This window comes from Geotrypetes seraphini, chromosome 5 (genome assembly GCF_902459505.1).
Source record: "Geotrypetes seraphini chromosome 5, aGeoSer1.1, whole genome shotgun sequence".
Classification (NCBI taxonomy): Eukaryota; Metazoa; Chordata; class Amphibia; order Gymnophiona; family Dermophiidae; genus Geotrypetes; species Geotrypetes seraphini.
In genome coordinates this window covers 222744060-222769777 of record NC_047088.1, presented here as the reverse complement: position 1 = coordinate 222769777, position 25718 = coordinate 222744060, and the positions used below count along the sequence as shown (strand labels likewise).

General features: G+C 41.1%; 1 protein-coding gene and 1 long non-coding RNA gene across 2 annotated transcripts in view; one reads left to right on the top strand and one right to left on the bottom strand.

Annotated features, from left to right (window-relative positions):
- Positions 1–793, bottom strand: part of RND3 (Rho family GTPase 3) — a 37318-nt gene extending 36525 nt beyond the window's left edge. Inside the window, exon 1 of the mRNA XM_033946971.1 lies at positions 203–793. Coding sequence (XP_033802862.1) covers positions 203–352 — 150 coding nt within the window. The 5' untranslated portion in view covers positions 353–793. The remainder of the gene's footprint in view (positions 1–202) is intronic.
- Positions 631–25587, top strand: LOC117361522. The gene is made up of 4 exons (XR_004539677.1): positions 631–676; positions 13867–13947; positions 21589–21731; positions 24563–25587. It is a non-coding gene; the product is annotated as an uncharacterized LOC117361522 (long non-coding RNA).
- The last annotated feature ends 131 nt before the right edge of the window (positions 25588–25718 follow it).

The following is a 25718-nucleotide window of genomic DNA, read 5'->3' as shown; positions in this document are numbered from 1 at the left end:
TGCAAGTAATGGGTTTAAAGTCCCTACGAAATGGCAAGTTAACACATTGACTAGCACACACACACACACACGCTTCAAATGCCTTTTAAAAAGGACATTTGTATCCCGGGTAGTAGGAGCAACTAGACATCCGATCAACTTTTTCCAGCAGCTGATGACAAAGGGAAGAAAGCTTCGGAGGCAGGCTGGATCCTGGAAGTACCTCGGGGAAGGAATCCTTGGCAAAGACGTGCAGGAGAGCGGTCTTCCCACACTGGCTGTCTCCCACCACCACTATCTTGCACTTCATGTTCTGGTTCGGATCCATCACAGATTTGCCCGATAGTTTTTGGCTAGTTCTTCTTTCCTTCATTGAGGTGAACTTTTCTTCACTTTCAGCAAAAGTAAGTTTAAAAAATAATAATAAAAAAAAAAAAACAACAAAAAGAGGAAATGAAAAACTAAGCCACGCGCGAGACCGGTCACCGTTTAGCTCCAAACTCTCAGCATCACGCGAGGCAGTAAAGACCGCCAAAAGCACATCCCAACTCGTTTCCACCGCGCGCTGCTCCTGAACCAACTGCTCCGCTCCGCCCCGCTCGCCTCCTTTATAGGGACGGCGTCCTACGAGTCTTGACGTCAGTGTTACCAGCGGGGAGTGTTTCCCACCAAATTGGGCTACTTTTGAGGACCGGAGGTAGAAAAAATTTGTGGCGTTGGCGGATTGGGCTTTTTTTGGTGCTACTTTCCTGGAGCGTGTGTGTGTATGTCTTTTTGTTTTTATTTGTCGTATTCATCCTGGTGTTTCGATCGTCTCTCTCTGAGTAGTCCAAGCCTTTTTTTGGTACTCCAACAGCATCGTCTCTCAGTGTATTTCAAGCCTCATTCTGGTGTTCTATAGACTCTCTCAGTGCATTTCAAGCCTCATTCTGCTGCTCCAATACTCCTCTCGCATTGGTTTCAAGCCTCACTCTGGCGTCACACTTTCTTTCTGCACGATTCAGTATGCAGTATATGGGTTTTTTTTTTAATGTCTCGGAATACTACCGCTTTGTCATTGTATAGGTTCTACACTTTCAGGCAATCGCTTGTTTGACACAGTGAAGGAAGCAATATTGTTCAGTGAGCCTGTTCTAACCTGTGTTTAATCACAGATTCTCTCTTGGGGAGACCTGTATCCTCAGGCTTTCCGTGTAAACATTTCTTTTTAAAAAGACGGTGTTTCTAAGGAATCTTTGTCTGTACATTGATGCTGCTCTTTGTGAGCAGAAGCACTCTGATTCAGACAAAGGTAATCCTTGCTAGTTTTTTTTTTCCCCTTGGGAAAAAGTCACACGTCTGAGAATTTCTGCCTGGTTTAAAGAGGACACAAAAGGAGTCCCTGCTGGGATCTTTTGAGTCGACAGGGCAGGTCTTTACTCCTGATTTTATGAGTCTGATATGAAATGCCTATTTAAATTGCAGGAGTACTCCCACATCTGATCCAGGCGTGCCTATGGTTGCGCATACAGGGTATTTTCCTCAGAGCACTCCCTACTCAGAGACAGACCCAGAACAGGACCAGGATATTCAGTCGGAGATCAACTGCGAGGATTGGGGGGTCTGTCTCCATGCCTTTATTGTCCCAGGAAGCTGGGCCTGGTGCAGCGGAGTAGAGTGGCCAGGCTAACCAGTCCTGACAGGGGGGACTGATGCAGATTCTGGTTCTCAGCATGAGACTACCGGTCAGGAGATGGTGGTCACCCTTGACTGGGGAAGGGTCCTACTGTGCATCGCCTGTTCAAGGCAACTTTACTCCCAAGCATTATTACTGAATCACTGCAGGAACTGAAATTAGAATTCCCTCAGGCCTCATGTTCTCGGTTATGAGCGGTTCTATAGCTCAAACCATGTTCTTTCTATCGCATTTAGACTTCACTAAGCTAACCCACTGTTGCTAGCAGTACTATCGAAGACCAGCGCCACTATATTGTCAACCAGCTGCTATAGTTCAAGAAACTTGTAAGATGCATCTGCTTGTGACATGCTTTTGTAGCATCAGATAGGATTGGTACACTGTCATGTGACAGGGCCTGGTTCAGTTAAAAACATAACAATACAACACAGGGTTAAACATACATACAGCATACATTCTGTTAAAGTCCATGACTAGGTCTTCTCAACTCCTGGTCTTTCCCCAAGCCCTCCCTGGATTCCGTCTCCTCCAGGTCTTCTCAGGTTCTTCCTCCAACCCTCCATTGGCCCTCTTCATCTTCAGCAACTTCCGGTGCCATTTACTGGTCACTCTGCCAGTTTCCATCATCCCAGCCAATCCCTCCACCAGATGCTCCTTAGATCTTGGCCAATGCTCCCAGGGTCTCTCATGCTGCTTCCCAAGGAGTCTTTGAACAGCTCTTGGTGCCATCACCAGTCTTTCCGCTAGTTGCCACCAGCCCTGCCGGTACCACTGCCAATCAGCCACCTGGTCCCCTCAGCCTTGGACACTGCCATCTCTTCCAGCTGCCTCTTGTGGTGCCACCACCAGTTTCTCATTCCCTGGCCTCTTGCATCCCCACCAGCAGTTGTCAAGCCTGAGCCACTTTCTTGATTCCAGTCTCTTACTGGGCCCTCCAATTACTCTTAGCTCTTTCCTGCTGATATATAGATTCTCACAGAGCCTCCTACCACTGGGCTTCACAACAGGGCCAGATCACTATGCTAGTATAAAGATCAACACAGATAAACCCACCACCAGGCTTTTATTCTCCATTGCACTAGCCTCACCACACCACCAACTCCCCCTAGCAGCCAATCAGCACTGGCTTTTAAATCTTACCAGGAGTTAGATCAGAAGTCAGCATTTCTCCAGCTGAGTGCTCTGTGCTGGGAGCTGTTCTTTTCAGCAGCACAATCCACTCGGGGTGAGTGGACAGCTCCCAGCAATACTTGCAGCTTTTATGCAAATCAGCTCTCCTGTCAGCCTCAATGGGCTCCACTGCTCGGGCTCCCTCTGCTGGCAAGTGATAGGTACTCCATTCTGTCACACATACCCAGGAGGCACACCTTCTATGTATTCTGGAGTACCAGTACAAGCACAGCAATATCTGTCTTATCATTCCCTCTGTATTTCCTCCACCTGAAAACTGTGTATAGATGCACCTTCTTGTCCAGTTTGTAAGTTCTTTTAGCAGGGACTGTTTCTTCTATGTTTTGATGTACAGCGCTTCATATGTCTAGTAGTGCTATAGAAATAATAAGTACTAGTAGTAGTAATTATGGTATATTGTACTGGGAAGTCCTGGAGGGCTCTCTAAGGGTGGCTAAGACTATGTCTAAACTCTACCTAATGACTCCCAACTTTCAGTACATGTTTATTCAGCCTAAGGTGAATTTGCTGGTAGCCCAAATCACCAAGCAAACTTCCTTACCCAGTGAAGGGAGTGTGATGTTAAAGGATACACAGGATTGCAAGGTGGACATGATCCTCAAGAGACAGTTTGAAACCCTGGCACTAGGAATTAAAGCTGCAGCAGTAGCTTCATTTGTGGCACATGCTTGTCATACTCAGCTAAGTCGAATTCCAGCAATAGAGTGCAACAATGATCCTCAGATAGTTCTTTCAGGGGTTAATTATGTGGCAGAAACTCTATATGACATGATCAGGGTCATGAGCAAGGTTTCTGTCTATTCTGTCTCTGCCCACAGAATGCTCTGGATCAGACAGTGGGCAGGAGATTCGGTTTAGAAGGCCACACTAAGCAGGCTTCTTTTTCAAGGTCAGATGCTATTTGGAAAGGGATTGGAGGAGGGAGTAGGCTTCCCTCTTGCCAATTTGTCATCTGAAGGTACGGGAGTGTCGAGGATGTTAGGGGAGTGTCCAAAAATGTTGGGAAATGGGATGTTGGGGGGGTGTCTGGGAATGTTGAGGGGTCCAGGAATGTTGGGGGATGTGGGGGGAATTTAGGGAGGTCTGGGGATGTCAGGGGGGAATGGGGGCTCCAGACATTTTGGGGAGATGTCTTAACAACCACTAAAAATTGCAAACAAATATTAAAACCTGTGTTATGGCACTAATGCTGAAGTTCATGCAAACACTGGAAGAGGGCAATGAAGGGGTATGATTGTATGCAAAGGAGCCCTCCAGATTTGGCATGCATAACTGATACTATACTTTAACAATAATGCAATATTCTAACTACTCCTTTAGATCTTTAATTGTTTTAAGATTTTGTGGCTCACTCAGAAAAAGTTTTTTTTAAATTTGATTATTTTATTTGGCAAAAAAATCCTGACTTGGGTGAGTCAGTTCCCTGGATAGTCTTATGATCAGATCTGTTTCCTGGGAAGTTAATTGTATCTGCTGAGTTGGAAGAAATTTAGCAGGATGATATCAGTAACAATCACATTGATATAGTGACCACACTGTGACATTTTCATAACTGGTCTTCAACGCTATAATCGCATCTCTAGTTCCTCTCTCTGCTCAGTCATTTAAATCAATGGCATGTGGGATAGAGTGTGCATTCTCTTTATGGGGCAGACAAACATAAATCTATACATTTCTCACCGAGTAAAATTTCAAACTGAATTATAAAATTGTGTTCATCTGAAATGCAACTAAAATGATTAAATCACATATACAGTTTTGATAGGCTTGAATATATACCAGCTTTCATACATAGATTTTAATGACCTAATTTTATGTTTTCATTGCTATTAAGAATAGTGTCCTTAGAAACTTGCTTGCTAAAACTAAGAGGCTGATTCTTTTGTTGAGACAGCTTCCCTCTCTATTCAATATAGACAATGGACAATAACTTCTAAAGTAGTGTGCTTGGGTGTTACAAACATGGATTATGACATCACAGTATGACTAATGGACAGAGGAAAGAAAAGGTTAGTTGATGGCCAGTCTCACAATAACCATTAATACTTGGAAAACAAGTAGAGTTAACATGAAATCACGCGTATTACTTGCACAAAATAATTTTATAAAGCTTTTCTGATTGAGATTAGGCCTCTTCTTTATTATGCTCACCATTTCTCGGTGAATGCCCATGAACTATAAAAGGCTTATGTCTGCATGGACTATGTGCTTTGAAGCTTCTGGCTATGCCACTTATGCTCTCTGGGGCATTTTAAGATGCACAGCAGACACTAGCCAGCTTTCTAATGTTTGTATAAATACATTTTAATTCTGCTATATTAGTACTGATAATCTTGTGTCCCTGCCCTGTTGAGCACACATTTTCCATAGAGTGTTAAGTGCCCCACAGTGATGCCTAATAGTCAGTACTGATGCATACTGATTACTTTAAAAATAAACCAGTTGCATACTTCCATTTATATATATAGAATTTCCATATAAATTAATCTCTCCGGTATTATACATCATTCATGAGCGGAACCCCCACTATGCATCAGACTGCCATGTGATTGTTTTGTCAAGGATATTTGAAACATTAGAAATTAATTTTTTTTTTAAATTCATGATGAGGTAGATAGGAAAAGCATATGTAATATACAATTCTACTGTCACACAGGTAACAGAGTTTTTGCCTCTGGAAAAAATTATTGTATGGGTTAAATTATCTTGCGATATCTTTATTTTACTAAAGTTTAAACAGAAACAAACTTAAAGTCTGTACTAATAGTGAATTCAAAAGTTTGCTATAGGTTGATGTTTTGTCATGAAAAGTTTAAATATCAAAATTTTAAACAGAATGAGCCTCAGAGGCTTAAGTGCAACTCTAAATATATGTGCCATATATCATAGCCACCTTTCTTATCATTGGCTCAGTCATTAAGTGGGATAAAACAGAACCGTAAAAAACTTGAAATCATATGAGAAAAACCTGTTCTTCAAAAACCCACACTTAAATCTAATGGCAAAAAATAAAGCTTCAGTGCTTTCCCCATAGGTAAAGTACATGAAAAATAAACCAGAGTATACAATTTGCAGTCACTTATCTGAACCAAACTTTATAATCCTCCAACAAAAGCCGCAATCCACTGCAGATGGAGAACATCCTTCATGATGGCTATCACAAATGTAACTGGAAAGCTGTATACTAAACAAGAGCCTTGTTTCGCGGACAAAGCCGCTGTGTCAGGAAAAAAACCGGTATGAAAACTGCTCCGGAAAATGGCATTAATGATGTCAGGTTTTCATACAGACGCTCTCAAAATCAACCAATCATTCACGAGGTTTTATTTTACTGTACTCACAGGCACTTTGCAAATCTCATTGGGCTCCTTTTACTAAGGTGCGCTAGCGGTTTAAGTGCATGCTACATTGCCGCGCGTGCTAGACGCTAACACTTCCATAGAGCTGGCGTTAGTATTTTCCATGTAGCGCGGGGTTAGCGTGCGCTAAAAACGGTAGCACATCTTAGTAAAAGAAGCCCATTGTGTCAAACAAACAGGAAATTTTGCAATTTCAAGTACAAAATCAAACCTGCTCAAACAGGAAGAAAAGTCCTATTATTTAAAAAAAAGGCTTGCCATTCAACTGTATTATTTAAACCTGTGGAGGAGCATAATCAAAAGAAGCATCTAAGGGCCTCTTCTATTACACCACGCTAGTGGTTTTAGTGCAGAGAGCTACGCTGAATTGCCCGCGCTGCTCCCGATGCTCATAGAAACTCAATGAGTGTCGGGAGCAGGGCAGGCCATCAGTGCAGCTCTCTGCGCTAAAACTGCTAGCACGGTTTAATAGAGGAGGGGTAAGTCCAATTTGGATGTATGGCGCTAGAATTTTTTTCCCCAAAAATCCTCTATCTGAACATCAAGTTTCAAATTTATTAAAATTTCTTATACCGCTCAATCAAATTTCTGAGCGGTGTTCAATGATAAAAATATCAAACATTATACATTTACAAAAACAGGATTAAGGACTAAACGACATATGACAAAAAGGGGAAATTAGTAGCCAAAAGACTTCAATTTATAACAAACAGGAACGAGAGGTAAAAAGGGAAGAACTACAATATTTTATAGGAAAGAAGAACAAGTAAGGGACAAACAGTAGGTTGTAAAGTAAACTTGCAAGATAAAATTATGGAATGAAGGAATTAAGAATTTTGAATTTTAGCCCTTATAAGGGCAGTTATGTTTCAAAGGCATCCTGGAATAGAAATGTTTTTAATTTTGCCTTGAAATGAGGTAGACTTTTTTCTTCACTCAGATAATTGGGTATGGAGTTCCAAAGGGATGGTGCTGATACGGCAAAGTTATTTGATCTCATGAGTATTTATATGTTTTAAAGATGGAATTGTGAGGAGATTCTGGTTCATGGAACGGAGGGCTTTAGAAGGATTGTAGGGAATGAGAAGATTATTGATGAATTCTGGTTGACTGCTTAGACAGGTTTTGAATGTGAGTAGAAGGATTTTGTAGCTTATTCTATGTTCTACTGGCAGCCAATGTGCTTTGTATAGGAGGGGAGATACATGGTCGTATTTTTTTTTTGCATTATATATGATTTTTATAGCAGTGTTTTGCATGATCTGGAGGCAAAGGGCATTGCAATAGTCTATGCATGAAATTACTAGAGAGTGGCTAAGAGTATTTAAAGAAGATGGTTCTAGTAACTTTGCGAGAGATCTGATCATCCAGACCAAAAATTTGTCTAAGTCCCAAACGCCCAGAAAAAGACCATTTGGACAAGGGAGGGGCCAGCATTGTGATGGACTAGCCACCCAGACATGGCAATAGAGCAGTGGGGCACCTTATAGGGCACTTTTGTGAACTTCACAAAAAGGGTGCCACATAAACATCTCTCCAGAACTCTCTTATAGGGTATGGTGAGCCCACCCAAAACACCCCCAAACACACTATACCCATCTGTTTTCAACCCCAATAGCCCTTATGGCTGCAGGTGCCACCTATATGGCAGTAAAGTAGGGTTTTGGTTTTTTTTGGTGGGCCCACATTTTCTACCATGAACTTAGTAGTTAGAGTGGCTTTTGGACCTGGGTCCTCTTCTCTATGGTTCGCTAGCCCACACCCAAAGTTACTTAAGACACCTATATGCAGCTCTACTAGGCTTTCCTGTAGCAGGTGCTGATGTTCCGGAGACAGGTATGTACATTTTTATTCTGATATTTGTGGCAGTATGAGGGGTCAGTGATCACTGGGGGAATGTGTGAGGGTCTTTACATTGTCTCTGCAGTGGTTATCTGGTCACTTTGGATACCTTTTTGGCACTTATACCTGCTTTTACATCATCTAACTCACAACGTATACATTTCATTCAGGAAGGCTTGTGAAACATTCAATTATCCCTGCAGGACAACTAAGTCTAGGTTGGCCCACCTCCTGCCCAAATACCACTTTAGCCACTCCTCCAGATATGCCCTTTTTAGCTCTGGGTGCACAGCAGCATTCAGAGGCCTAAAAAGTCCCTGGATACGTCCAGAAAGTCAGTTTGATTATTGGCACTTGGACGACCTGTCTTTTAGGTAATTCGTGGGAGCCAGTCAGGAAGCTTCTCAGTGCTGAGCAGCAGCGCCAAAGAGCGCTCCTGCTCGGTGCTGCTCAGCGGCTGAAGAAATCAGAACTTGTGGCAGCCACTGACCGACTGGGTTAGCAGCGGGGCAGGAGTGCGGAAAGCTCGCTGCTCGCTGCATCTCTGGACCACTAGAGACTGGCATAGGAGGTACGATGGACAGGGCAGGGAGGGGGCAGGGGGCAGAGCCTAGCGGCAGCCTGCAATATGTCTGGGAGGGGGTGCTGACCCAAATATAAACAAGAACTCCCATGTTTGGGCCAATTTATTGGCCCAAAATCCCATTTTATATTCGAGTATATGCGGTAAGTCCATGAGTGAGGCCTCCTCCAAGGGAGAATTCCATTTTCATCCTCCCATGTGCCAGCTTTTTCCATCATTGAATCTTAATCTCATCCTGCAGGCACTAACTAGTAAAATCACAAATATATATTCCTCCCAAAAACAATATCATCTTGTCTTCTTATGGAAAACAAAAATAGTAAAAATGAGCAGTACATAAATAAAGAAAACTCATCTCTAGGTAAATTCTATTGCAATATTCAGTAAGAAGAAATCTATAATGTGGCAGGTATTTGTCAGTTAGAACCATGTGTGCAATTGATAGTATTCTATAAGTTGCATTGATGATATTCCCATGACTCACCAATGTGTATGTCCCCCTGACAGTTGCATGCTAAACATTTTCAGTGTACTGTTTGTAGAATAGCACCTGGCATGTGCTATTTATTGGCACCAATCATATGTTTGTGCTACTAGTCTATAAACTAGGCACACTATTGAAGCCTACATATAGGCAAAACAAAAACAGAGCAGTAGACCAAACAAAGTAGGAATTCAAAGACGGCTCTCCTTTTGGGATCAGCCTTTCAAATATGGTGGAGACAAATATTGTACCATAATTGAACAATGTGTGAGATAAGGTAAAGGGAATGGATTGTGTGGTTACACAAAGTGGTTTACATATTTTAGACAGGTATTTATTTTGTACCTGGGGCAATGAAGTGTTAAATGTCTTGTCCACAGTCACAAGGAGCTGCAGTGGGAATTGAACTTACAACTAGAGAATGACACGGTGACAAAATTCATCACCGTTCCCGTCCCCGCGGATAACCGCGGGAAACCATCTTCATGTCATTCTTTAAGGAGAGAGGGATGAATCAGAGTATGGATGGCCACAACCTCGTACCCATAAGCTTTGCTTTGAAGAATGCTGGTGTAGAAGGACTGAGGTTGAAATAGACACTAGAAAATGACATGGGATTATTTCCCGCGGTTATCCGTGGGGACGGGAACGGTGATGAATTATGTCACCGTGTCATTCTCTACTTACAAACTCAGGGTGCTGAGGCAGCAGCTCTAACCACTAGGCCACTCCTCTTCTCCATGTGAGCCACTCTTCACAAGGAAAGGATCAAGGGGGGGGCTTCCTATGGTATTGTAATCACATGGAAATTGAGCAGGCTAAATGGACCTTATCTGTCATATTCAGTTCTGAATGGAAGAAAAGTTTGTTTTTCATATGCTTTCCTTTCTTAAACTGTAGGATTTCTGAAAAAATAACTTTCCTTCCTTCTATTCTTATGGAGTAAAGAAACTTTTATTAGCTTAAATCTTACGTGTTAGTTTTTAAACATGATCATACCTTAGTAAGCTCATAATTATGTCAATCAAGTTTGGGCTTACTTGAGCAATGATCATTATGCAGAATTCAAGTTGGTTTAGTTCAAAGGAAATTAGGAATGCACTGTTTCCAAAGCACATATTTTTATAATTCTGTAAATCCTTTCCACTTGGCAAATGTCTTTCCATAGTCGGAGAAATTTTGTAGAAAGCACAAGGAACTCACGCTGTTGCCTACAAAACCCCTGAGTAGCATACAGAGTAGAATGCCTCACACAGGGCCGGATGCTCTAAAATCACCATTAAAATCCTGCAGGTCACTGTGGGGCCAGTAAAAGCCCAATTTGAAAACAGTGATTGCTGTTCAAACAATTTCACATGCAAATGAATTTTGCAGAGTCATTGAAGAAAGCAACTGACAGATGCCCAGAATGCATCAAATATAGAGACACAAATATGCACATGCGCCAGGAAAAGCTATATCATAGTTACGCATTCTAGGTGTGCGTCATATGCTTTTATAGCCATAAGATGTTCATGTCGCAAAAGTGATTAAAAGGACTGGCACTTTTTCCTTATTGTTTGTGTTGTGGTCGTAAAAATGATTTTCCTATGCTGGTTGCAGCAGTTGGAAAAGTGAAAAGTCAGGTGTTGTGACTTTGAATTTTCACAGCAGCTTTAACCAGCGCACATGAGATGCGCCTTTAACACACATGCATAAGATGCAATCTTTACATACCCCTATATTATGATTCAATTCCATAAAAAAGTATTTTTATGAATTTCCATATGCAATTGGCGTCCCAGACTTGCCAGTATATGCTTCTAATACACGTGTTTCAACGCTATTGGCACCTCCTGATCTGTCACCAAATTTGGATCATTAAAGGCCAGTGCTTCATTTTGTGCATCGTGTGGGCATCGATTGGAGTGCTCATTTTAATACTGATGAGCTCAATATAGTACATTTGCATACAATTATCAGAAGCTGCTGCAAACCATGGAAAACACCACGATTTGCTGTTTTGTGCATCAATAGCTGAAATACTTTGATGCTAAACTGGTTTAGTGATGATTGTTAATCACATGATGAGTTTTGAGCATATGGGCCACAGGTAGAAAAAAACCTATGAATGTACAGGACATATATGCACAAGGTTGCACATATGACCTATGTCCTAGACAATTTTATAAATTTGAAGACTTACTATTGTGGGCAAGTTTTCCTTAAGTTAGAGCTCTCTTCTGCTTTTTGGCACCTGATGAGCTGACCCCAGGAGCTGTTATTGTTCATACCCTCCCTCCTCCATTGTATGTTTTTATTTGCAGATTGCAAACATTATATTCATTCCCCCATAATTTTTGTATTGCACTCACCATTGTAACCTGCATCTCTAATTTTTTTTACTTATTTTAAGTCATGTAGATTTTGCTAGGACATGCAGTCAGGGCCGGCATTAGGGGTCGGCAAACAGGGCAATTGCACTGGGTCCCCATGTCACTGAGGCCCCAAATATGCCTGAAGCTGACAGAGGTTCAACTTGCAAGCAAATTTGGGGGCCCGCTCCCTAGCATCTATTTGAGAACTGGCCCTGCATACAGTATCAAATAAATATGAGAAAAAGTAAAACACAGCTGGACAGATGAATTTACCCTTGTATTGCCTTTTGCAAAACATACAAAGTGCAAAAGTGTCCAAAGTCTAGAGAATTTTATGGCAGGCATGTAAAGCCCATAAAATACACTTTTCCAAGTTTCTATTCAATTCCAAACTTCTTTTATGTTCTGTAGGTATCATAATGATGATTTGTATTAGATATGAATAAGTGTAGACAGCAGAAGTTCAGTTTACCTAAAATCATAATGGTGGAAGTGGCTAAGAATCAAAGAGGTTGATGCACCTTCAAAAAGATATAAATAAGATGGAGGGTGGCTGCAGAATTGGTCAGTGGCCTTTATCATAAAGCATATGGGGACAAGCTTACAGACCTCAATATGTATACTCTGGAAGAAAGGCAGGAGAGAGGGGATGTAATTGAGACTTTTAAATATCTCTGTGGCATTAAAATTCAGGAGGTGAGCCTTTTTCAAATGAATGAAAACTCTAGAATGAGAGGGCATAGGATGAAGTTAGGTTACAGGCTCAGGAGAAAGCTTAGAAGTTTGATTAAGCAATTTATCAAATTTTAAATAAAACTTGAAATCTAAGAAATACTTTTTTACAGAAAGGGTGATAGATGCATTCAATAGTCCTGGTAGAGGTGGTGGAGAGAAATATTATGTCTGAATTCAAGAAAGCATGGGACAGGCATTCTCACAGAGAGAAGAAGATGCTCTGGATTGGTAGACTGGATGGACCATTTGGCCTTTATCTGCCATCATGTTTTTATATTCAGTGGGACTTATAAGGATACTGTAGGTAAGGTCATAATGATTTTCAGCAGCACAAACCCAAATACTGCTGCTGTATATCCAATCAGAGAACTGCGGCGCTATTTATGAGTAGCTAGTGCTAGGGATGAGCAGCTGTTTCCAACAGAAGTAATGTAAATGGCATTTCCACTGCCATTTCCTGTTGTTGACAAATGAAACCAGGCTGGTTTTCATTTCCCAATGGCAGATGCAGCAATGACAGCCCCCTCTCCCCCGACTTACTTCAATCCTTGATGGTCCAGCAGGGGTTTTATGGTGCAGGAGTGATGCCTCCTCACTCCTACCCACGGCCACAGCCATATCCATTATGGTGGCTATGACCTTTTACCCTAATCTTGCGTACCATGAGACTAGGGTGAAAATTTGCCCCAATGGATCCCCACTGCACCATTAGGGATTCAGGTAGGTCCTGGGGGCTTAGGGAGTGGGGATTGGAGGAGCTATGGGGAAGGGGAGCAGAAAAATTTCATTCTATTGTCTCTTGTGATGCCAAAAAGGGGAGGAAGGGGGCCTGAACAAAACAGAATTTTTCCTAAATGTCATAGGATGTAACATAAAATGAACATTTTCTTTTCCATCCCTAGTTAGTGCTGAGATGGTCCAAGGATAGAGGTAGGGTGGATCCAGGAATTATCTGGGCACCACTGATATTCGGTGCCAATGCCTGAGCAAGTAGGACTGACCATGGACTCAATACGTATCATCCAGAAAGAAGTAACATCTCACTACACTATGGGCTCCTTTTATGAAGGCGCGTTAGGGCCTTAACGCATGGAATAGCGCATGCTAAAATGCCGCACGCGCTATCCGCTATCACCTCCTCTTGAGCAGGTGGTAGTTTTTTAGCTAGCGCGCACTATAGCACGTGCTAATCCAGTGCATGCGATAAAAACGCTAGCGCACCTTCGTAAAAGGAGCCCTATATTTCTCTCTTTTGTAACCCCCCTCTTTTCTTAAATGCCGCAGTGCTCAAATGTTTTCAATGAAATAGTAGTTGAAACAAATTAAATCTGAATTTCTAAGAAGGAAATATTTTCAATAGCATTTAATTACCAAGAAGATACACAAATTCTGAAAAAGTCTGGTTCTTTTAATAAGCTTATCAGCTTTAATTACCCAAGGCTGAAGAGAGTTTACACATCCTTGGAAATCCCAAGTTTGGAAGTGTGAGGACAACAGAAGTTTAATGCTTTCACTTAATTAACCTCACACTTGCCCTTTTTTAGTGGAGACAGAAACTGTATTATCTATAGATGTTCACAAATTTTCACATCATCCCTGCATTAAAAGTTGATGATATCAGACTGAGGCCAGATTTATGAATATCATTTTGTTTCCACTAGCTTCTGCTGATCACCATGACAACCAAAAGGTGCCAAGGCTAAAATTTAACAATCCAGTTGCCCATCTAAAAGGGGCTTGAGGTAAGTGCTGTGTGGATCTCCCCTCCCCCCATCTTAATCCCCCAGCAAAATCTCCCACTCCCTCTGAAGACATCCATCAGAGTACAATCACTGGTGTCTGTCTCTATGGGATAGGAGTGTTCCCAGGTGCTCCTGCCCTTTCAGCTGTGAGATTCAAATTGGCACTGGTCAACTCTCAGTGTTAGTTTCATGGTACTACTGCTAGCAGTCATGTTGTCAAATAAAGACTATGTACCCATATGTGGCAGCATAATCCTAGTGATAGTACTACGAGGATACTGCTAGGAGCCAATGAGTGCCATTTTGAATTTGGGAGTCTAGAAGGCAAGAGTTACTGGGATTAGCTGTTGCCCCCCACCACTAGATATCATATTGAACCAGAAGGTCTGGGGTAGAGTCTATGTGGGGGTGGGGTGCCTGTTGTGAGAAGAGGGGATATAGGGTTATATTTAGTGGGATGGGGAATGCTTGTTTGATGGGAAGGGGTATCTTTGGGGGTCATTGGGGAAGGTTCAAGAAGAGTGACCAAGATGATAAAGGGGATGAAACTCCTTTCATATGAGGAAAGACTAAAAAGGTTAGGACTCTTCAGCTTGGAAAAGAGACAGCTGAGGGGAGATATGATTGAAGTCTACAAAATCCTCAGTGAAACAGAACGGGTACAAGTGGATCGATTTTTCACTCCATCAAAAATGACTAAGACTAGGAGACACTCAATGAAGTTACAGGGAAATACTTTTAAAACCAATATGAGGAAACTTTTTTCACTCAGAAAATAGTTAAGCTCTGGAATGCATGGCCAGAGGATGTGGTAAGAGCGGATAGCGTAGCTGGTTATAAGAAAGGTTTGGACAATTTCCTGAAGGAAATGTCCATAGTCTGTTATTGAGAAAGACATGGGGGAAGCCAATGCTTGCCCTGGATTAGTTGCCATAATTCTTCTCACTGGCTATGGCTTCTTCACTAGCCCCTACTCAATATGTTTCACAATTTTTTGGTTTTTTTAAAGTGCTTCATTATATCTCAAACTTATTAAAGTGCTTAATGTCAATAACTTAACCATTATAAAAACTGGTTAAAACTTATCTTATTATATTTTTTTTCTTGATGATCTTATCTCATCGGGAAAGGGACCTGTCATATCCGACATGTTTCGCCGACAGGCTGCTTCATGAAAAGGTCCCCTACGAAACATATAAAATATTTAACTCTTAAACTCTTATAACTTAATTTATTTAGGAGCCAATGTCTAATTATACATTTAAAAACAGGCGCTTACACCTTCACAACTTATTCTGCACCATCCCGATCCACATAGAAATTTTTTTGGATAAGATGGCCGCTGCGTGTACTTCCTCCCTTATAAGTACCTCCCCCCAGGGAGGAAGTACACGCAGCGGCCATCTTAACCAAAAAAATTTCTATGTGGATCGGGATGGTGCAGAATAAGTTGTGAAGGGGTAAACGCTTTAAAAAACCCCCAAAAATTGTGAAACATATTGAGTAGGGGCTAGTGAAGAAGCTATAGCCAGTGAGAAGAATTTTGGCAACCAAGCAAATACAAAAAATTGTGTGATGACCAAATGGCATGTCTGAAGCCCTGATAGTTTGACTAAAGCAATTTATTAAGAAGAGAGAGCAGCACTGAGAGATATAGTTGTGAGTACTGACTGAGATTATAATGCGTGCCCTGGATTAGTAGCACGGAATATTGATACTCCTTGGGTTTTGGCCAGGTACTAGTAACCTGGATTAGCTTGATGGACCATTAGTCTGACCCAGTAGGCTATTCTTATGTTCTTATGGATTGTGAAATACTTCAGTTTCTTTAAGATGCCCCTGGAACTGCAGCTTGATGTTTCAGTTTGATGTTCATAGAAAGGAAAAACAAAGCCAGCTCAACCTTCTCCAAGTAACACATCATACAAAGTTCAACAGAAGCTGCATTATCCAATCTGCATAATATTAAAGTACTTGCATGCATTTGTATACTTTGCATCTCTTTATTATGTAGCATGCATTACAATAAACTAATGTGCATTAAGGGCAAATGACACAGGATTTATCCTTTTAGTATGCCCTAAGGGCAAAAATTCCATGCTTTCCCCTTAAAGCAAGTTAGCAACTACTCTTCTTAATGCATTTCTAGAATAGCTTTAGTTAATTTATTTTAAAACCTAGAAACAAAATCTCAACCAGTTTCTGACTGCCCTACATAATATAAGAAATTCCCGTTCGTCAAAGCCTACTAAAATCTCATTTTTGGGCCAAAGCTGTGTGATTTTATTCAGGTAACCATGGTAAAATCATGCTCTAGAGATCATCATCTTCCCCAGTGGCCATCTGCCTTTCCCCTTAAAGATAAGATAGCCCTTTATATAATCTGGTAATATTAAAGCTCCTGGCTCTAAACAACAAAACATGATTTGGCTTTTAGAGGATGATAGATTGACTTTGACAGTAGTATAAGAGGAGCAAAGCATTTGTCTTTTTGATTTCTTTTTCTCCTGTTGTGCAAATTACTGGCAATGGTCTATAAACATGCTTGGAAAGCATAACAAGGACTGAGGATTATCTGCTATAGCTTTATATTGCACAGGCTCACAGTGATTTGCAAAAGACTGGAATAAACAGCTTTTAATGCTGTTTTGAAGCATCAGTATGCAATTAATTTTGTATGCTGGATATGAACTAGGGATAGAGAAAGTACCTGTGTATAATACATATGCTTTGGTTGTATCACAGAAAGGCGGTATATCAGATGCACGACCTACATGCATATTGTCTGCTGCTTAACAAATAGAATCAGATCATGCAGCAGTAGAGGATCCAACGTCAGCCAATCACAGTTACATAATTCTGACCACAAGCTCACCTCACCTCAGCTTCTCAGGGAGTGGTTTCACAACTGTGGAATGGCAGTTTCTTCATCTAGACTACTACTACTATTTATCATGTCTGTAGCGCTGAAAGGTGTATGCAGTGCTATACATTTAACATGCTTGGAAAAACTTACAATCTAATTTGGAAAGACAGACAGGACATATAGGGGTTGAGGAGTTTCTTGAAGAGAGAATGATAGGATGGACATAGGTAATTTTATGGTGAGTGGGAGTTAGGAGTTGAAAGCAGCCTAAAAAAAAAGTGGGCCTTTAGCTTGGATTTGAATACTGCTAGAGAAGGAACCTGGCAGTCTGTTCCATGCATATGCTCCAGCAAGATAGAAGGGATGGTGTCTAGATTTGGCAGTAGAGGAGAAGGAAACGATAGGGGGGAGCATAGGGGGAAATAAGAGGTGATAGATATTGAGGGGCTGCAGAATGGGTGCACTTGAAGATCAGAAAGAGAAGTTTGAACTATGGAAATGGGAAGCCAGTGAAGTGACTTAAGTAGAGAGGTAATGTAAGCATGGCAGCTCTTGCAGAATATAAATTGTACTAGTGGTGTAGTAAGGTGCCTAACTTAATTTCTTTTCAATTGGCACTGATAATTGAGAGTACCATTAAAAACCAACTAAAAAAAACAGTTACAAAATTAAATAGCCGGTAGGCGTCTACCATCTCACGGTAGGCGTCTACACCTAAGATGCCTACCTGAAAAGTAGGCATGGATAGGGGTGGCGTTTAGGTGTAGAGTGAGTTAGTTGCCTAAAATACTGGTGCTTAAGCTGTACATTCCTACTGGCGCTTAACTTGATTTAGGTACCGCTAGGAGCAGTTCTACAAACAGCGCCTAGTTTTGAATGATATGCAGTAGGTACTGTTTTTCTAGGCACCTTCATCTAAATAGTACACTGAAATTGCATTGTGTAGATCAGTATCTGTGTTTTATGCTGTTTCACATATGTAATATGCATATGCCATCATATTACATAGTTTGGCTTTAACATCATATTACATATACCATCATGTTTCTATGTTTCTATGGTGAAGAACCTATGTGCACGACGGAAGAGCAGGATTTGATTGTGATTGTATGTGATGATCTTAAGGTGGCCAAACAGGTTGAAAAGGTGACGGCGAAAGCTAGAAGGATGCTAGGTTGCATAGGGAGAGGTATGGCCAGTAGGAAAAAGGAGGTATTGATACCTCTGTATAATACTCTGGTGAGAACTCATTTAGAATAATGCATACAATTCTGGAGGCCGCCTCTTCAAAAAGATATAAAAAGGATAGAGTCGGTCCAGAAGAAGGCTACTAAAATGGTGTGTGGTCTTCGTGATAAGGCATATGGGGACAGACTTAAAGATCTCAATCTGTATACTTTGGAGGAAAGGCAGGAGAGGGGAGATATGATAGAGACATTTAAATACATCTATATATATAAAATCGGAGGTATGTGTGTATGTATGTGTGTATGTGCCGCGATCACGCAAAAACGGCTTGACCGATTTGAACGAAACTTGGTATGCAGATCCCTCACTACCTGGGATGATATGTTCTGGGGGTCTCGCGGCCCACCTGCACACGTGGGCTGAGCTACAAACAGAAAATCAGATTTCACCCATTCATGTCAATGGAAAAAATGTAAAAAGCTGCCATTCTCACAGTAATTCAAAAACGGCTTGACCGATTTGAACGAAACTTGGTATGCAGATCCCTCACTACCTGGGGTGATATGTTCTGGGGGTCTCGCGGCCCACCTGAATACGTGGGCGGAGCTACAAACAGAAAATCACATTTCACCCATTCATGTCAATGGAAAAAATGTAAAAAGATGCCATTCTCACATTAATTCAAAAGCGGCTTGACCGATTTGAACGAAACTTGGTATGCAGATCCCTCACTACCAGAGGTGATATGTTCTGGGGGTCTCGCGGCCCACATGCACACGTGGGCGGAGCTACAAACAGAAAATCAGATTTCACCCATTCAAGTCAATGGAAAAAATGTAATAAGCTGTGGGACCGATTTGAACGAAACTTGGTATGCAGATCCCTCACTACCGGGGGTGATATGTTCTGGGGGTCTCGCGGCCCACCTGCACACGTGGGCGGAGCTACAAACAGAAAATCAGATTTCACCCATTCAAGTCAATGGAAAAAATGTAAAAAGCTGTGGGACCGATTTGAACGAAAATTGGTATGCAGATCCCTCACTACCGGGGGTGATATGTTCTGGGTGTCTCGCGGCCCACCTGCACATGTGGGCGGAGCTACAAACAGAAAATCAGATTTCACCCATTCAAGTCAATGGAAAAAATGTAAAAAGCTGTGGGACCGATTTGAACGAAACTTGGTATGCAGATCCCTCACTACCTGGGGTGATATGTTCTGGGGGTCTCGCGGCCCACCTGCACACATGGGCGGAGCTACAAACAGAAAATCAGATTTCACCCATTCAAGTCAATGGAAAAAATGTAAGAAGCTGTGAGACCGATTTGAACGAAACTTGGTATGCAGATCCCTCACTACCTGGGGTGATATGTTCTGGGGGTCTCGCGGCCCACCTGCACACGTGGGAAGGGTGGGTTCACCCAATAATGTATATGTTCTTGCTCCTGGAGGTGAAACTAAAAATGTTGTTTATAATCAAGTTTTGTGTTAGTTGTATTGTATTCATTTTGTCAAATATTTCACATTATAATTTGAATATTGTACTTTTTATAAAATATTTTTATTCACCACTATAAAGTATCTTTATTTGAATCCATTTACAGTGTTATTGCTATAATTAAATACCCGTGCAACGCCGGGCCATCAGCTAGTATGTAATATAAATGTGCATGTGTCGAGTCTCTTTCATTTGAAAGGAAACTCTGCAATTAGAGGGCATAGGATGAAGTTAAGAGGCTCCGGAGTAATCTGAGGAAATACTTTTTTACAGAAAGGATGGTAGATGTGTGGAACAGTCTCCCGGAAGAGGTGGTGGAAACAGAGACTGTGTCTGAATTCAAGAGGGCCTGGAACAGGCACATGGGATCTCTCAGAGAGAGAAAGAGATAATGGTAATTGCGGATGGGCAGACTAGATGGGCCATTGGGCCTTCATGTGCCATCATCTTTCTATGTTTCTATATGACTGAAACGTCATTACAGAATCATTGTGCAGGAAGCCACAAACACTAATTAAGCACAAATTTTAAAAATGGAAATGAAATAAATGCCAATGGTAATGAAATTCCACATTTCAAACAACCTATTCTAGACTTTTGCATACCATTATATTTCTTTTTCAATAAATTTGTATTAAAGTAATCGCTTTACACCACAACCATGAAAAGCATTCATATTGTTGTAAACCATCAGCATCAATTGTGTGCTCGCAAAACTACAGTATATTAGTAAAGAAGTATCAAATAACATCCCCAGCCCCCCCTTTTATGAAGCCGCATTAACTGTATTTTTATCACCGGCTGTGGCAGTAAAAGCTCTGACACTCATAGGAATTCTATGAGTGTTGGAACTTTTACTTCCATGGTCGGTGATAAAAAAGCCTAACGCAGCTTCACAAAAGGGAGTTTCCATACCATTGTTTTTCATACCTCCTTAACAGAGACACATAAATATTTATTTCACATATGCATCAGATTATTCAAGCTTTAAAGACTAACTTCACTAACACGCAAAGGTATTCAACCTCCTCAGCCTTACTCACACACAAGTATGCCTCTAAGCACTCTAAGATTTAATCTAATCTAATCTAGATTTTATATACATTTCAAGTTTATTAAAAATTTGTTATCCCACTTATCTAATTTCTAAGCGGATTGCACCAATAAAATTATAAAATTGTGGGATATACAAACTGGATTCATTACAGGACACATATGTACTTAAAATTAAACATTTGATTGACATAAGAAGATAAACAGTTCAAACAAGAGGGAAACAGGGGAAGAAGTACAGTACAGAAAAAAAAGACATAAAGGGTAAGTACATAAGGAAGGGAAGATTATATCTGAGAGAAGAGGGGATAAATCAAATGTGTCTTTGAACAAGAATGTCTTTAGGTTTGATTTAAATCTATCAAGTGCTAAGGAATTTGTAAAATTCTGTAAGATTCCTTACTCATCCGGAGGGGGGGGGGGAGGGAAGGTATGTGGGATTGCTAAAGGTAATTATCTATAATATTGCAATAATATATGGATATGCAGTGTAATAGTTATGTGAGGAAGGGAGGGAGAAAAGGATTGGTAATGTATTAATTTTGTGTATTTTAAGTGCGTTATGTATAATGCTCATGTTTAACATAGTTGTATTGCACTGTCAAAATTTGAAAATCAATAAAGAATTAAATATTTTTAAAAAAAATCTATTGAGTGCTGATTCTTCCCGAAGATGAGTAGGCATTAAATTCCAAAGTTGGGGGCTCGTGACTGAGAAGATCAATGAATGTGTGGTATCGTATATTATCTGTAGGGGTGACAGTGTTACTAGGAGTTGTTAATTTTGGGATTTGGAGTGCTCTGGTAGGAGTTTAGGGGATGAGTAGTCTATTTATGAATTCTGGCTTGTGAGTGTTTGGTCTTAAAGGTCAGGAATAATATTTTATAGGTTATTCTGTAGGAGATCAGCAACCAGTGTGCCTTAATCAGTAATGGTGTTACATGGTCATATTTTTTTGAGTTTGTTATGAGTTTAATTGCTGAATTTTGAATTATTTGTAATCTTCTTAGTTCTTTTTGTTTGATTCCTTTACAGAGGGAATTATAGTAGTCTATTCCTGATATAACAAGAGAGTATATGGGGATGTTCAAGGATGAAGGTTCTAGAAGACTTGCCTCAGAGTGTATCATTCGAAGTCGATGGAAGCATCTTTGTACTACACAGTTGATCTGATGTTGGTAAGTTAATTTTTCATCGAACGTTACGCCTAAAATTTTTACAGTATGTACTATTTGAAGTGGAGTTGACTTGAGATGCAAAATAAGGAGTGGAATTGTCCTAAATAGACTGGTGGACACAATCTATTACATAAAATGTCCTTTTATTCATCCAATAACTCAGGGCCTGTTTTACAAAGCCACTCTAGCAGCTGCCGCATGGCAACAGCCCCTAAGCCCTTTAAATCTCTATGGGCTTTGGGGCCGTTATCGCACAGCAGCCACTAGCGTGGCTTTGTAAAAGAGGCCCTCAATGACTCTTTTATTCATCCAATAACTTAATGACTCACCGGCTGTAACAATCCTAATAGGCTGCCGTAGCCTCCGCAGCATGTTCCTTCTGCCACAGTCCCGTACGTCAGAGAAGGGATGGGGTCGTGGCAGAGGAAATGTGCTGTGGAGGCCGATGGCAGCTTGTTAGGATCGCTACAGCTGACCAGTGATCCTATGCAGGCTGCTTTGAAGGTGAGGTCGGGAAGCCGGAGGGTGCTAGAAAGAAGGGGGAAAACATGCAGGCCTTCGGAGGTGGTGGTGGTGGGGGCGGGGAGACCCTGGTGTAGAAGTACAAGGAGGGAAGGAGTGGTCCAAAGAGATGTGCATATGCCGGATTGAGGGTGGGGGGAGGGGAATAAATAATGGTTCTAAAAACAGAGGAGAGGGAGAGAGATGGTGGACAATGGGATGGAGAGAGGGAAGGAAGGAACAGAAAAGGAGAGAAGTTGGACACAAGGGATGATGTGGGGGGGATAGAGATATTGGATAAGAGGGTAGTTGGGAAGAGAAAAGGAGAGATAGTGGACCCTGGGGTGATGGGGAAGGAGGGAGAGATGCTGGATGAAAGAGTAGTTGAGAAAGGGAGAGATGGTGGATCTGGGGATAGTGGGGTTCATCGCTGCAGCTGCAGGGATGGAGACGAAAAAAAGGAAAGATGTCAGACCTCCAGGGGAGGGAAGAGAAACGGAAGGGGAGACAGAGATGGAGGATGGATGGTTAGCACGGAGAAAGAAGGAAACGATAAATGGCCAGGAGACCCTGGCAAGCGAGCTATCAGAAGACAACCAGAGCTTGGGACCAACATGATTTGAATAATGACCAGGCAACAAAAGGTAGAAAAAATAATTTTATTTTCTGTTTTGTGATTACAATATGTCAAATTTGAAATGTGTATCCTGCCAGAGCTGGTGTTAGACAGCAAGCATGAACTAGGACCTAAAAGAGAGGAAAAGTATTTTTTATTTATTTTGTTTATATCACAGAGCTGGTGTGGGATTGGAGAGGTTGTAACCCTATACTTCTACAAGACTAAGGGGTCCTTTTATTAAGGTGCGCATTTATCATGTGCTAATCTTTACCACTCGCTAAATTGGTTTGCGTACCTTAATAAAAGGACCCCTAAGTATCTTAATAAAAAATTCAGCCTATGTTTGCATTTCGGCCCCTTATGTGATTGAGTGTGACACCCCTGCTCTAGGTCATCTTAAATGTTAAGCATGCCAGCTTGAATATTATACGAGCTTTCATCAGGAGCCAGTGAACTGCTACCAACAGTGGAGTTACATAGAAACATGAAGGCAGATAAAGGCCAAATGGCCCAATCCAGACTGCCCATCTGCAGCATCCACTATCTCATCTCCCTTAGAGATCCCACATGCCTGTCCCACACTTTCTTGAATTCAGACACAGTTCTTGTCTCCACCACCTCTACCAGGAGACTATTCCAATACAGCTATCACCCTTTCTGTAAAAAAGTATTTCCTTAGATTACACCTGAACCTATCACTTCTTAACTTCATCATGCTGGAATTTTCCTTCATTTGAAAAAGCTCACCTCCTGTACATTAATGCTACTGAGATATTTAAACATTTTAATCATATCCCCTGTCTCCCGCCTTTCTTCCAAAGTATACATATTGAGGTCTCTAATGGCTCCTTTTACTAAGCTGCGATAGCATTTTTAGCACGTGCAGAATTGCCGCACGTACTAAACCCGCGCTACGCGGCTAGAACTAACGCCCGATCAATGCTGGCATTAGTGTCTAGCAGGCGTGACAATTCTGTGCGCGCTAAGCGCATTCTAAAACTGCTATCACAGCTTAGTAAAAGGAGCCCTAAGTCTGTCTCTATATGATTTATGACAAAGACCATTGAACAACTGTGTCGCAGCCCTATATCAGCTGCAGTTTTTTGTAACAATTTTGATGAAATTCCAAAAAAAGAGATCAGGGCTTTAACTAATACTGTAAATTGTGAGTCATGAAAGTAAGGGCGAACAATCTTCAATTAAATTAACATAATGAAACACTTTTGTATATAAGTGGTTCATTTGAGCTTCACAAGATAAAGAAGAATCTATAAAACCTAAAACTTTTGATTACCTAACTATATCCAAACTATCTTTCCCATCAAAAGAATTTCTGTCTTAGTAATATTCAGCCTTAGCTTGTTAGATTAAGCCCATGTCTTATTTTCAATGCACGACACAATTTTGGACCTCCATAGCGGTGCATCTCCTGATAATGTAAATATTAAAAATATATCATCTGCCTAAGAATACAGGTGTTCCCCTATGTCTAATTTCACTGATCTCGAAGAATACATAAAAATTAAAAGGAATGGGTGACAGGAAGAAGTTCTGAGGCACTCCACATGGCAAACACCATCACCCTTAAATATTTCCATCTTTTTCACTACTTATCAAACCACATACAAAGATTAGGAACTGTGTAACCTCCCTGTTAAGAAATCATACTGGCAGCATCAGGAAATACTCTTTTTTTTTTTTTTTTTTGCAGAAAGGGTGGTGGATGCCTGGAATTTTTTTTCTCAGAGGAGGTCAAGAGAAAAAGGAACATGGTGCTCAAAAAACAAAGCACTGGGATGACTAATTGGGCAAGTAGGACTGACCACAGGCTCAATATATGTTAAACTTATGGCCTCAAAGTGAAGGGGAGAAATATATAGAAGATGATAAAGATAAGGCTGAATTGCTTAATAAATATTTATGTTCTGTGTTCACAACTGAAGGGCTGAAAGTGGAACTGCAAAAGACAAATGCAAATAGAAATGGAGATGTGGTAAATCCTGGACAATTTTCAAAGGAGTGTGTTCGTGAGAAACTAACTAGACTAAAGGTGGACAAAGTTATGTAGCCGAATAATGTACATCCAAGGGTACTGAGAGAAGTTCTGCTGGCTCCACTGGCTGACCTTTTTAATGCTTCACTAGAGTTGTGAGTGGTACCAGACGAATGAAAAGCGGAAGTGAGGAAGAAGTAGGGAACTACAGGCCGGTAAGTTTGACTTCTGTTGTAAGTAAATTAATGAAAATGCTTTTAAAAGAGAGAGTAATGAAGTTTCTGGAATCCAATGGATTACAGGACCCGAAACAACAAGGTTTCCCCCTGGAGCCACCAACGTAAGCTGTTCCATGCTCCCCATGATCAGGGAAGCTGCATTTGTAGAGAATGTCATTGGAGGGGTGGGGGAGAGAAGGGAATCCTGGAAAGGATGCATATGCACCCTCGCTCAGAGGACAGCCTCCAGGGTGGCCATCATCAAGCCCAGTATGTGAAATGCCAAAGTGTCAGGTTTTGAAAAGCCGTCCAGACCTCCGGACATGTCCTTGAAACGGAGAAAATGTCCGGGGAAATCCAGATATCTGGTAACCTTAAGTATGAGTAAGTGAAGAGCTGATTATCCTTCATTAGCATGCCCCCATTACCATATTAGCATGGATAGTCTCATTAATATATAAAATGCTTGTAGTAATACCATGTATTGTGACTTAATAGGTAAGGTAAATATTACATAAGAATGTATTTTCCATGCAGTAAACACTTTTATTACATGATAAATTCATCATTACATTTTAGCACCTCAGCCTCTAAGTCTTCTTCATCCTCATAAATTACTATGAGTTGTCATCACTAAAATTCTTTAAGGATAGTCT